The sequence below is a fragment of the Pecten maximus genome, chromosome 11 (genome assembly GCF_902652985.1).
Source record: "Pecten maximus chromosome 11, xPecMax1.1, whole genome shotgun sequence".
NCBI classification, from domain to species: domain Eukaryota; kingdom Metazoa; phylum Mollusca; class Bivalvia; order Pectinida; family Pectinidae; genus Pecten; species Pecten maximus.
This window is the reverse complement of record NC_047025.1, coordinates 20,312,001-20,327,340: the sequence shown is the minus strand read 5'-3', so window position 1 is coordinate 20,327,340 and position 15,340 is coordinate 20,312,001. Positions and strand designations below refer to the sequence as shown.

The 15,340-nt window shown below is 35.2% G+C and overlaps 1 protein-coding gene across 1 annotated transcript in view; it reads right to left on the bottom strand.

Moving 5' to 3' along the window:
- LOC117337828 (GTP-binding protein REM 1-like) overlaps positions 1–13,252 on the bottom strand; it is a 35,628-nt gene extending 22,376 nt beyond the window's left edge. The window contains exon 1 of the mRNA XM_033898956.1: positions 12,207–13,252. Within this exon, the coding sequence (XP_033754847.1) occupies positions 12,207–12,741 (535 nt within the window). The 5' untranslated portion in view covers positions 12,742–13,252. The remainder of the gene's footprint in view (positions 1–12,206) is intronic.
- Positions 13,253–15,340: the final 2,088 nt, after the last annotated feature.

Genomic DNA, 15,340 nt, shown 5'->3' with positions numbered 1-15,340 from the left:
ACATAATGATACTGAACATAATGATACTGAACATAATGATACTGAACATAATGATACTGAACATAATGATACTGAACATAATGATACTGTACATAATGATACTGAACATAATGATACTGTACATAATGATACTGTACATAATGATACTGTACATAATGATACTGTACATAATGATACTGTACATAATGATACTGTACATAATGATACTGAACATAATGATACTGTACATAATGATACTGAACATAATGATACTGAACATAATGATACTGAACATAATGATACTGAACATAATGATACTGTACATAATGATACTGAACATAATGATACTGAACATAATGATACTGAACATAATGATACTGAACATAATGATACTGAACATAATGATACTGTACATAATGATACTGAACATAATGATACTGAACATAATGATACTGAACATAATGATACTGAACATAATGATACTGTACATAATGATACTGAACATAATGATACTGTACATAATGATACTGTACATAATGATACTGTACATAATGATACTGTACATAATGATACTGTACATAATGATACTGTACATAATGATACTGAACATAATGATACTGAACATAATGATACTGTACATACTGATACTGAACATAATGATACTGAACATAATGATACTGAACATAATGATACTGAACATAATGATACTGTACATAATGATACTGAACATAATGATACTGAACATAATGATACTGAACATAATGATACTGAACATAATGATACTGAACATAATGATACTGAACATAATGATACTGTACATAATGATACTGTACATAATGATACTGAACATAATGATACTGTACATAATGATACTGAACATAATGATACTGAACATAATGATACTGAACATAATGATACTGAACATAATGATACTGAACATAATGATACTGTACATAATGATACTGTACATAATGATACTGAACATAATGATACTGAACATAATGATACTGAACATAATGATACTGTACATAATGATACTGTACATAATGATACTGAACATAATGATACTGTACATAATGATACTGTACATAATGATACTGTACATAATGATACTGTACATAATGATACTGTACATAATGATACTGTACATAATGATACTGTACATAATGATACTGAACATAATGATACTGAACATAATGATACTGAACATAATGATACTGAACATAATGATACTGAACATAATGATACTGAAGATACTGAACATAATGATACTGAACATAATGATACTGAACATAATGATACTGAACATAATGATACTGAACATAATGATACTGAACATAATGATACTGAACATAATGATACTGAACATAATGCATTCATACAGTTTTCTTGCCTGGGGTCACATGGAACAAGCAAATAACAAAAACAAAGAAAAAAAAACTGTATTGTATTCTGAAGATTTTATCAATAAATGAACCATAAAGAAATCAAAACCGGATACCAGTTAGAATCTTAACGTGAGCTAAAATATAAAGACTGTTGAACGACGTCTAAAAACACAGACTTTCTTCAGAGCCAATTTGATCTAATAAATCAGTTATAACCATCTGCATTGAGAGTCTTTTGGCCACTTCTCTGCTTCCGTGTTTTGAGTTTTTTTTCAATATATCTTAGGTATAAAGAGTTATTAGGCACTTAACATGTAAACAGTTCATGCCTTAAGATAATTTTATGGTGTCAATGCGAATATTAAGCAGGAAAGACTAAACGACAATATGATGTATTTTAATAGCCGCACTGGTATAGACTATTAATTTTGTACATCAAAGCTACTTGCAAAATTGTATTAGTGGCTTAGTATATCTGAGAAGAGCTTTCACTTGTATGCTCAAAAGTCATTAGACAAACATTGGTAAAAGGAACGTATAGACCATGGAAAAGTTACAGCTCAGTTGCTTTGTATCGACTTTTTGCACTCGAAACATTTTTTCAAGATGAGTAAAACTAGCACTGTGTAAAACTGTTTTTATTGTGTACAGGTGATGTTTGAGAGCAGGTCCGACTGTATTTAGTAATACTAGATATCAACGTTCCTCTAGCTTGTTTACTCAGATGATTTTCTTGGCTGCATCCCTAGGACGCTTAACATTCATATACCTCTTTTTAGAAAAAGTACAACTGTCAAATTCGCCAAAGCATAGGGTATGTTTAAGCGTAAAAATGCAAATAAGAAACGAAAATCCCATTTAAATGCATGACACAAACATTTGTTCCCCTAATGTTTGAATAACAATGAATATATGTGTCTGTGGTTTCTTCGATTATTGCACAGCAGTGGATAGTGCTAACGATTCGTCTGTTTCCTGTCTATATAAGTATCTAACCTTTTGTGTTTTGCATGTTGATGAACGTAAAAGGACAGTTTATGTAAGGATACGGTGGAAATGGGTTAGATATCTATTACCTTTTAATCACATGCGTTTGAAGTGAGAAATAGAAAAATATCAACTTTGAACCAAGCAGTAGCGACAAACTGGAGTTAAGAAAGAGGCGGGAACTAACAGAAATGTAAACGATCAACTTCCCAACATCATACAGCTTAAGTTTCATGAAATAACTGTTTAGGTTGATCTCAAGATAACATTTTATATAATATGGGACATAATGTAAATTTTATTTAAACGCATCCATTTCAGAGAATATTTAGTTTATTGAAATAAGACATTCTAAAGAAGATGACCGATCGTTGGCGTGTCCTCCTACCTTATCAAAGAATTCAGAATGTCCCATGACAAGAACGTCTAGAATAAGGCTTTTATCTCGGGGAAGAATTACGAACCTGGATGTTGGCATGACTGTCTTGAAGGAATTAACAAAACGTACAGGTGAACAGAACCGTTAAACCACACTCTTCTATGATTGTAGGAATACCCTAGTTTGATCTCGTCTGGAATTTAAACGATTGTATATTTCTCATCAAATCAGGTCCTCATATGCAAGACCGTTTATAAACATATTAAAACAACTTTAAATTTGAGATGATGCAATCACTGCTTGTTTACAAAATATTAAAATAATGCTTTAGTAAATGTTTTCGTTGGATGAAGAAAACAGCGTTTTTATGACTTTGTACGGAACTTCAACGGACACTTTTCCGATATCAGAGTGGACTGCTGTCTACGTTAATAACTGGTGTGCTGTAATGCTAATGTTGGTGAGAATCTGTGATAAGAACTGGTGTGCTGCAAGGTTAATATTGACGAGAAGTCTGTGATAAGAACTGGTGTGCTGCAAGGTTAATATTGACGAGAAGTCTGTGATAAGAACTGGTGTGCTGTAAGATTAATATTGACGAGAAGTCTGTGATAAGAACTGGTGTGCTGCAAGGTTGATATTGACGAGAAGTCTGTGATAAGAACTGGTGTGCTGTAAGGTTAATGTTGGCGAGAAGTCTGTGATAAGAACTGGTGTGCTGTAAGATTAATGTTGACGAGAAGTCTGTGATAAGAACTGGTGTGATGTACGATTAATGTTGGCGAGAAGTATGTGATAAGAACTGGTGTGCTGTATGATTAATGTTGACGAGAAGTCTGTGATAAGAACTGGTGTGCTGTAAGATTAATATTAACGAGAAGTCTGTGATAAGAACTGGTGTGCTGTAAGATTAATGTTGGCGAGAAGTCTGTGATAAGAACTGGTGTGCTGTAAGATTAATGTTGGCGAGAAGTCTGTGATAAGAACTGGTGTGCTGTAAGGTTGATATTGACGAGAAAACTGTGATAAGAACTGGTGTGCTGTAAGATTAATATTAACGAGAAGTCTGTGATAAGAACTGGTGTGCTGTAAGATTAATGTTGGCGAGAAGTCTGTGATAAGAACTGGTGTGCTGTAAGATTAATGTTGGCGAGAAGTCTGTGATAAGAACTGGTGTGCTGTAAGGTTGATATTGACGAGAAGTCTGTGATAAGAACTGGTGTGATGTAAGATTAATATTAACGAGAAGTCTGTGATAAGAACTGGTGTGCTGTAAGATTAATGTTGGCGAGAAGTCTGTGATAAGAACTGGTGTGCAGTAAGGTTAATATTGACGAGAAGTCTGTGATAAGAACTGGTGTGCTGTAAGGTTAATATTAACGAGAAGTCTGTGATAAGAACTGGTGTGCTGTAAGATTAATGTTGGCGAGAAGTCTGTGATAAGAACTGGTGTGCTGTAAGATTAATGTTGGCGAGAAGTCTGTGATAAGAACTGGTGTGCTGTAAGATTAATGTTGGCGAGAAGTCTGTGATAAGAACTGGTGTGCTGTAAGATTAATGTTGGCGAGAAGTCTGTGATAAGAACTGGTGTGCTGTAAGATTAATGTTGGCGAGAAGTCTGTGATAAGAACTGGTGTGCTGCAAGGTTAATATTGACGAGAAGTCTGTGATAAGAACTGGTGTGCTGTAAGATTAATATTGACGAGAAGTCTGTGATAAGAACTGGTGTGCTGCAAGGTTGATATTGACGAGAAGTCTGTGATAAGAACTGGTGTGCTGTAAGGTTAATGTTGGCGAGAAGTCTGTGATAAGAACTGGTGTGCTGTAAGATTAATGTTGACGAGAAGTCTGTGATAAGAACTGGTGTGATGTACGATTAATGTTGGCGAGAAGTATGTGATAAGAACTGGTGTGCTGTATGATTAATGTTGACGAGAAGTCTGTGATAAGAACTGGTGTGCTGTAAGATTAATATTAACGAGAAGTCTGTGATAAGAACTGGTGTGCTGTAAGATTAATGTTGGCGAGAAGTCTGTGATAAGAACTGGTGTGCTGTAAGGTTGATATTGACGAGAAAACTGTGATAAGAACTGGTGTGCTGTAAGATTAATATTAACGAGAAGTCTGTGATAAGAACTGGTGTGCTGTAAGATTAATGTTGGCGAGAAGTCTGTGATAAGAACTGGTGTGCTGTAAGATTAATGTTGGCGAGAAGTCTGTGATAAGAACTGGTGTGCTGTAAGGTTGATATTGACGAGAAGTCTGTGATAAGAACTGGTGTGATGTAAGATTAATATTAACGAGAAGTCTGTGATAAGAACTGGTGTGCTGTAAGATTAATGTTGGCGAGAAGTCTGTGATAAGAACTGGTGTGCAGTAAGGTTAATATTGACGAGAAGTCTGTGATAAGAACTGGTGTGCTGTAAGGTTAATATTAACGAGAAGTCTGTGATAAGAACTGGTGTGCTGTAAGATTAATGTTGACGAGAAGTCTGTGATAAGAACTGGTGTGATGTACGATTAATGTTGGCGAGAAGTATGTGATAAGAACTGGTGTGCTGTATGATTAATGTTGACGAGAAGTCTGTGATAAGAACTGGTGTGCTGTAAGATTAATATTAACGAGAAGTCTGTGATAAGAACTGGTGTGCTGTAAGATTAATGTTGGCGAGAAGTCTGTGATAAGAACTGGTGTGCTGTAAGATTAATGTTGGCGAGAAGTCTGTGATAAGAACTGGTGTGCTGTAAGGTTGATATTGACGAGAAAACTGTGATAAGAACTGGTGTGCTGTAAGATTAATATTAACGAGAAGTCTGTGATAAGAACTGGTGTGCTGTAAGATTAATGTTGGCGAGAAGTCTGTGATAAGAACTGGTGTGCTGTAAGATTAATGTTGGCGAGAAGTCTGTGATAAGAACTGGTGTGCTGTAAGGTTGATATTGACGAGAAGTCTGTGATAAGAACTGGTGTGATGTAAGATTAATATTAACGAGAAGTCTGTGATAAGAACTGGTGTGCTGTAAGATTAATGTTGGCGAGAAGTCTGTGATAAGAACTGGTGTGCTGTAAGGTTAATGCCATAGACGGCTCTTTAGATGATAATGATCAGTTGACGTAACGAAACAATCCATTCCCGGGGTATCTTAGCGACGACCCGCCCAGTCTGGAAATTGATATCGCACTTCCGTTTTCAGCCGGATGTTGCAGGCATTCGGACAGGAAGTCTATTAGACTTTTCTAAGAGTAACCCGTTGTGAATGGTTGCCCTAATTGAGACTCTACTCACATATGTCCAATCTTCTAATTCTAGCGCCACAGATTGGTATCAAGAGAGGAGGTTTTAAAATAAAGTTAGTGTTTCTGGAATACTTGGAACACCAATGCAGATATATTTAGATATGTGATTATCACCACATGTTGTTGCAATCCTGGACGGTTTTCTGTCCATCACTATCTTTAATCAAAGCAGCAAATGGGATTTGTTGCGATGTGAAATGGTATTCCCTCGACGGGTAATATTAGACTTATCGACAAAGACGCCTGGAGATTAATGAGTCCACGGCTTTAGTACTGACTCGAAGGTTCCCGAAGTCACCGAGACACGACCTCCGGACATACTACTCGACTTCCGAATCGGAAAGTTACAATATCCTATGTCAATCATAACATCCATCCAGTAATCCCAAGGGATTGCTACTATTGGTGTTACACTGAGCATGAATGACATATATTGGTGTCAAATATAATGCCCTACTTATTTCACTTTACCATTCTAACATTCTAGAAGAATTTAGTGACTTGAGGAAAACAATAATAATGATGAAGGCTTTATTAAATCTATTTATATTACTACTACTGTATTTTATTATCAATGATGAGTCAGATGAAAGATGAATTTTGTTACAACTTTCAGTGATCACTTAAATATCGTCCGCCTCTTGATACAATGTAAAGATAATGCATATCTACATGTTGCTTTTTAAGACAAAACTCGATTTCGATCTGATTCAGGAAAGATTTTCCTTTTCAGAAACGATTAAAATCGATGTTTTTCATTCAGAGTCATGATTGATGATAAAATAAGTATTGTTGTACCGCAAGTATTGCTTCAAAAAGCGAAATGTAGAAACAACCAAGATATTAGATATTTCTTTAAAAGCAAGATATCAGATATATGCATACATTTAAATATATATTCCAGGTCGCTACAAAGATATGCAAGATATCAAATTTCTCGAAGGAAATAATAAGTATATATTTTTAGAATAATGTCAATGTAGATGTTTACCAGTATTCAATATATAGAAAATTACCTTCTCAAAGTCTTCATCACCAACCGATTTTCTTCTGTGAGTATCCAAAATAAATTGGTCTGTCATGATAATGTTAATGACAATTGAACAACAATAATGTTGAAATTTTGTTTTTGTTTTACTGTGATCTGTTTGACAGCACGTGGACGCTTTATGCCATCAGTTATACGTACATCTCATTTCCAACGAATCAATGTTTACATGTATTTTATAGAGTGACATCAATACTACCATCATATATAGGCATCGCTGTTTATGCAAGTCTGATGATTAATTTCTAACTGGCATATATTTTGAAAACGATAAATTTATTTTTTGATCAAATTCGCAAAAAGACACATAGGATATTAACACCTTTCAATAGAAATTGAGAGTTAGTTACATTAGAGTTAAATTGAGAGTTAGTTACATTAGAGTTAAATTGAGAGTTAGTTACATTATAGTTAAATTGAGAGTTAGTTACATTAGAGTTAAATTGAGAGTTAGTTACATTAGAGTTAAATTGAGAGTTAGTTACATAAGAGTTAAATTGAGAGTTAGTTACATTAGAGTTAAATTGGGAGTTAGCTACAATAGAGTTAAATTGAGAGTTAGTTACATTAGAGTTAAATTGAGAGTCAGTTACATTAGAGTTAAATTGAGAGTTAGTTACATTATAGTTAAATTGAGAGTTAGTTACATTATAGTTAAATTGAGAGTTAGTTACATTATAGTTAAATTGAGAGTTAGTTACATTAGAGTTAAATTGAGAGTTAGTTACATTAGAGTTAAATTGAGAGTTAGTTACATAAGAGTTAAATTGAGAGTTAGTTACATTAGAGTTAAATTGGGAGTTAGCTACAATAGAGTTAAATTGAGAGTTAGTTACATTAGAGTTAAATTGAGAGTCAGTTACATTAGAGTTAAATTGAGAGTTAGTTACATTATAGTTAAATTGAGAGTTAGTTACATTATAGTTAAATTGAGAGTTAGTTACATTAGAGTTAAATTGAGAGTTAGTTATATTAGAGTTAAATTGAGAGTTAGTTACATTAGAGTTAAATTGAGAGTTAGTTACATTAGAGTTAAATTGAGAGTTAGTTACATTAGAGTTAAATTGAGAGTTAGCTACATTAGAGTTAAATTGAGAGTTAGCTACAATAGAGTTAAATTGAGAGTTAGTTACATTAGAGTTAAATTGAGAGTCAGTTACATTAGAGTTAAATTGAGAGTTAGTTACATTATAGTTAAATTGAGAGTTAGTTACATTAGAGTTAAATTGAGAGTTAGTTACATTAGAGTTAAATTGAGAGTTAGTTACATTATAGTTAAATTGAGAGTTAGTTACATTAGAGTTAAATTGAGAGTTAGTTACATTAGAGTTAAAAATCAAACTGCATCATGCAGCTATTCGTCTTTTGTGGAATCGTACGACCTAGGATGTGACTGTTGAAACTAAAGCTAGAGTTAATTAAACTCTCATTGAAGGCATTACCAATTTTATCAAGGAAACCATCTTATACTTAACGTATAGAGTAAGAGCAGAGTGCCCACAGACCTGATATCTCTTTGGCATATCCATTAGATTCCTAACTGCTTAAGTGAGAGCTCTTTTTTCCAAATTAGTGTACAGCTTCATGTCAATTAGAGAGTTAATACCACGTTTGAATAAAAAGGCCAAATAGTTTGTAGAAAAGGCCAAAAGATCTAACGCTTGGCTACGTACAAAACGTAACAAGGGTAGTGTTTATCTGTGTGGATTAAAGCTGAAACCATATCATACTGGGATGACTTCAAAATTTACATATGCTTACACGAACCCAAATCATTGAGATATAGTCGGCTAATTTGAGAGGCATTTTATTGGTATTAGCTTCTAAATAGCATATTAGCCTATTAATGATAGACACTATTTTGTTGTAAATACCTTAAATGCATGCGTAACGTAATGCAATGTTTCCTTTGCATATGTGTATCTCATTGCGGGGCCGCGGTGGCCGAGTGGTTAAGGTGTCCCGACACTTTATCACTAGCCCTCCACCTCTGGGTTGCGAGTTCGAAACCTACGTGGGGCAGTTGCCAGGTACTGACTGTAGGCCGGTGGTTTTTCTCCGGGTACTCCGGCTTTCCTCCACCTCCAAAACCTGGCACGTCCTTAAATGACCCTGGCTGTTAATAGGACGTTAAACAAAAACAAACCAAACCTTGCGGAAAACATTGGCCGTCTGTATTAGAACAATCTGTGCATTGTTAACAGGGGACACGTAAGGACACACTACCACCCCAACAACAAAGTCACCTCAGTACAATCGAATCCCTTTGAAGCAATAAAGTTTCACATTTCTGAAGTCATAAAAAATTGTTTGTACTCAATCACTCTGCCCATTGGCTAAACAATGTGCAAATTTTGCTAAATATACTGTTCCAATCGAAATAATTGGGCGTATTTTGTGGGAGCAAGAAGAGATTGAGCGCTTTGAACCACCTATTTGGCTGTACATATCAAATCTAGCGAGTACAATGGGCAGTAAACGATATAACGGTTCCTGGCGGCTAGTAATATATACAAAATAATCAATAGAATATTGACAGGTAGAAATACTACAGCGTGTTACCTGTACAGAGACCACCTATCGCGGTACCAATCGGCTGTAGAATAGCTTCATGAAAACTGTCCCGCGTTTCCATTTGTAACCGGCGTTTATAAGATTAACGACTTGCTCTCTTTACCTGACCAAGTTCCACACTACACGGTGACATCTTTATTCTTCTAAACCATACTTCATTGCAATCATGTAGGTTTCCAAATTGAAAAGGTGTCTGCGTTATACATATGTTTGATTCCAATCGATTTTCGTTGACAAAATGCTCAATTTAATTTCTGAAATGAACCGATTTTAATATTACGCATACTCGCAGCTTGCTGTGACATTTGATCACAGGATTAGGTTACACTTTTTTGCAGAAAGGTAATAAAATTGTCGTGATCAAGCAGCTTGTTTCTAGTGTACCCTGTTCGCAATGTTTTGCGCATCAAATGAAATAATCCATGTGCAATCTAGAAATGAATACGTCTAATTTTCTGAGCGCCACTTTATTGTCGTGTAACGTACCAACATGTCTTTATCAAATAAGACATACATTGAGTATGAACGTCACACTGAATATCTTTTATCACGTGATTTCCATGTTGCAAATAACATTTCTCCGTGTAGAATGTAGTCTAACCCATATGTCGTTTTGCTTAAACTACAGCTTATAAGCAAATAAATTTTGTTGTCACATCTATGACAAATAAAAGAGAACATTGTGGCAAAATCGATGACGATTGCTACAGAAAAATATGCTTTATTTATCAAATTGGTTCTAAAAGGAACAATTTTATCTTGTAATCATCCTTATATCGAATGACAACTTGTTTGTCATATATACACTTTACAGATTTGTTCAATACATGTACATGTATATGAAACATATTGTACATTTGAGTAAATTCCCAACAGCAATATAATAACTTCATTACTAGGGGTGACCGAACGTTAGTCTACTTTTGATTGTAGTCTATAGGTGGAGAAAATTGTGGGGTTACATCTGCTTGCTTTGTTATATGGTATAGCTAATCACAAACTCCTCCCCATTATATGTGAGCTTCAGAATATTTAAGGTCGTTAGAGGTTACAAAATCAATAGTAAACCGCACTTAATGGAAGAAAGACCTGTACAAATGTCGCTGTTTAAAGCTTTATAACGTGTTTCAGTATTTATGTTAATACAGGAAGAACAATATCCGTAATGATAATATATTTTTTATACAACGGGCCTAGTTTATTTCTTAGCGACGTTCATACTTGTATATACTCACACTTTTGAATATTTTGAAGTGAACATTTCATATAACACGCGCATTAAGACGATAGACATATAAGTCATATAAGACGGATATATCCCGATCCTTTACCACTATTCGTAAGAATTTTAACATAACACGAAACGGAGACTCGACAATCCGCCTTTTTATTTAGACACGTGAACACAACTATTCAGACTTCAATCGAATATGGGGAAACAGCTATCGATGGTACCTCGTGTAATCTCGTATTAGAAACACATTGATCAAAACAATTATTCTTTTGAAAATGCTTTCATTCCGTTTTTGTTATTTATTTCCAAACTCATCAAGAAATATCAATGTGTGGTCAAATAAAAGGGGTGTTTTGTATGCGGTAGTGGCATATGTTCAGTCCGGCGATACGAGATATGGATCCTATAGATGAATACTAGTTTTAATACCAATCGTAATTCTAAGCTCTCTTGTACTGCATTCACGGGGAATGGCATGAACCCACTATCCTTGTACGTGGGGATAAACGGTAAACAAACACGACAGGCTTATCTAAAAGTACAGGATCCCATGGGATTTGACATTATGTATTATGGAGTACAATAACAGATTGTAATACGGTTTCTGTACGGCGTTTCTTGAGCGGGACAGCGTGGGAGTGGATTTTTTTTACTTCTGTAATATCTGTTCAACACGAAATGACAAAGAGATACGAGTTGTTATAACAGTGAGGTTATCCTTTCTATCAAAACTAAACTGTTAACAACTAATGGAGATATATCGTTCATTATCGCGTGCACTGCAAGTGCGTGCGTGGAATCATCTCAGACAAAGCTAAAGCAGCATATGGCAAACATTGCTTTATCTTTAGGAGAATACGACAAGTAATGCACGAACTGCATATGAGATGCGTTTTGATGTTGGATAAAGATGGTTTGACATTCAATTTCTCGGCTGGGTAAAGTTTCAAATATCAATATAGAATAATAGCTATATTCATTTGCATGTATCACGCGATGTATCTTTGGCCGCGTATGTGACATACATGCATAAATGTAAATAAGGGAAAATCTGATAAGTTTGAATATGATAAAGCTTTATAAACCCGATACATTTATCACCATACTGTCAAACAGCTGTAGTTGCACATACCATTACGTCGTTTAAGTATGACGTATAAGATGAAAGTGCCAGATATTCATTTTACATAAACCAACCTTAAATATTTGTTGTTTTTCCAGTGAAGACAGCAATTCCGCATTATTTTAATAATGATTAAATATTGCAACAATGTTTTTGAAAACAATCTATGTACGATGAAAATAGCAAATTTACTTACTGCTTCCAGTGTCCGTTGGCCCTATATATTCTGACGTCATGAACTGGTCTGTAAGGGCCGTCTTGCCGACCCCATCTGAACCTAAAACAACAACTTGGTAACACTTTGGTGCGTCGTCACTACTTGTTGACGTGGAGATCCTTGGGGTCGGGCTGTTACTGTGGTTGTCAAGACTTTGGAGTTCTGAGCTCTCGTCGCGCACAGTACCTCCCGATGCTAGGATCTCATTTGAACTTTTCTTTTTGTAACTGTCGCCACGATTAACCACTCCTCTGGACGTAGTTTTAAAGGACCTGACCCTCCGTAAACTTTGAGGTTGTTCATTTTCAGTATTGTCAAATAGATCATTGAAGGAGGATGAAAGGATTTGATGTCGCGCGCGTGAAGGCATGCTGTTCCTCCGCGGACGATCACAGCAGTCCGGATCTTCTATGTCGCGAGTACGGGAACGACTCTTAAATGAGCGTGTACGAGTGTGATGAATGTTTACTGCCGAGTCAGGCGAAAGAAATCGGGATGACGCAGAATCATTCATTCTGATAATTAAACCTCGTATTTTGTCCAACACAATTTCCGAACACACAAACACGATAGCGTCTAATCCTTCATAGTTATGTCAGTTGCGCCTATAGATTAGCACTGAGCTTAATAGACAGCGATGCAATATCTATACCACGCTTCGGTAGTTGGTGATGTTCCAATAAAGACTCCCTCCAGACCGTGTCACCATTATGACAAACTCTATCCCGCTGACAACCCTAACTACTAAAAGTCTCCTTTCCGTCACACGCCGTCCGCTTTATGCTATTGAGGCTTCGATCGCTTCTGTGCGAACGGAAAAGTCACGTGACAAAAACTATCGATAATTGGTTTCATATCATATATATAGTAAAGCAGCTCAAGTATAGTCTTTGAAGTGAGTAAAAATCGCATATACATTTGTAAAGAAACACTATTATATACAGATCGTTTCTCTGTGATCATCCGTTCAATTTGAGCGTAAACACACCATGTGTGTGTGTAACAGAATGCAGCGAGGGATGATGGTGGAACCACGTGTGTTCGATCTACGGGATATTTATATCGCACACAGCTGATACATGCACAGACTCGGGCTACATAAGTAATCTTAATCACGGGGTTTCTCACCTTTCTTTTTTCACCTTTGTCGTTTCATCAAGCTGCCCGACAAATAGTTTCTGACCTGTAGTCTCTATCAGATCAGAACAATATCCTAGGGAGTATTTCCCGTCATAATGCTCTATGGCTCATTATTGCTTTATTTTGATGAAATTCTCATTTTAGACCGACCTGGGTTTGTATTGATTTATGAATGGTACATTAATATTTTAGATAGCAACACACATTAACCTGCAGGGATACACAGAACCGTGTAATAGAGGAGACATTATGTACGACACGGATGGAGGTCACGTGCTTGGTAAGTACAGGTAACGCATGATAAAGGAAACGTTAGAGTTAGAAGACACATCGGAGTGTAGACATATATATATTATACAATAATAGAATAGTACAGATAATACAGATAGTGTTGGACAATCATACCATTGTATCAATCATCAATTTATATATATCTTTCTACAGAAGAACACGCTGCATGGTATATCATTAAAGAATAGCAGAACGCAATACATTAACTTAAATGATGTCATTCATGCACTGGTACTTTAGCATTGCTTCCATTGACCATTATATCTTCAATTCTCAGAAATTCTTCATTCATATCCTTGTGATAAGCCCCAGGATGAAATTGATATATATAATATACTTGTAACATCAATGCATAATAAAGTAGTACAGTATACAATATGTTTCATTGATAATACCAGCATGATATACTAGTACCATAGAAACGGTCAGTACTGCCACTGTTTACTTCAATTATATACATTTACATATTGATTCATATTATATTGATAACGACCACTGACAGGTACCTACAGTGATATACACTTTATATTACATCATTATACAATCTCAACTATACGACTTGTCTTTTAAACTTATATATAATTCAAATGAAAGTACAGATCTGGTGTGTTTGTATCAACCTATCTTAAGGCAAAATTACATACAATTACTTCCGCGCTTGAAACACAAAGATATATATTTCCTAACTTATTTGTTTCTCCTATATTCCGAGTATTTAACATTGGCGTCATCTTCGCAGGTACCAATATCTTATTTATGTGTTAGAGTGCAATTCCAGGATATTCTAATTATACAAAATACAATGCATGTGGTATATATCTACCATTTGGCATGTTTGTCATAGAATCATAACAGATAATTATATTTCACTTATCTTTACAATAAAAAGAAAAAGACATGATTATGTGATTTGTAGATTATAAAGGAACCCAATGTGTGTGTTTTTTTTGTTTTTGTTTTTATTTGGTGGGGGGAGAGAGATTTAGATAATATAGAATAAGATAAGACGATCATTCTAACATAATGAACAACGAGGATCTATGAACAATGACCTGTTTCAATTTTCTTGGCACCTCTCAGGCTTACCTAAACACACGAAGCTGCGATGAATGCAACATATTAAACGGTAAGTAAGACAAAACTGAAACAACAACAATAGAGCCATACATGTATGTCCTTTTATAAGGTCGAATTACTGAGCATTTCGGAAATACCTTCGTTGTTATTGTAAACAGCTACTGAAGCTGCAGAGCAGGGTAAATGATCGATCAGGGTCAAGCACTTAGATAACATGCCATTGATTAAAATATGTAAGCATATGGCTTTGGGGGCTACAGTTTAGCTTAATTGTTTGTTATCAGATATTGGTTGAACAATCTCTGACTCTTAAAACAAAACATTTTAAGCAAAACATCTATGTTTTACATAATATTATGTTGCCAACATTGTTGTTGTTTTTTTTATTATTATTAGTTTGTTTTAGGTTTTTTTAGGGGACGGGGGGGGGGGGGGGGGGGGGGGTAACGTCCTCGCAATATCAAGAGTCATATGAAGACGTCAAAGGAAAACGCCTATAAAGCACAGAAAGACAGAGAATTGAGGAAAGAAAGGAGATATTGAAAATCTATATTAAACTCATGACAAAGCGTTGTATTATTAGTACCTGCCTTCCCTGTATTTCT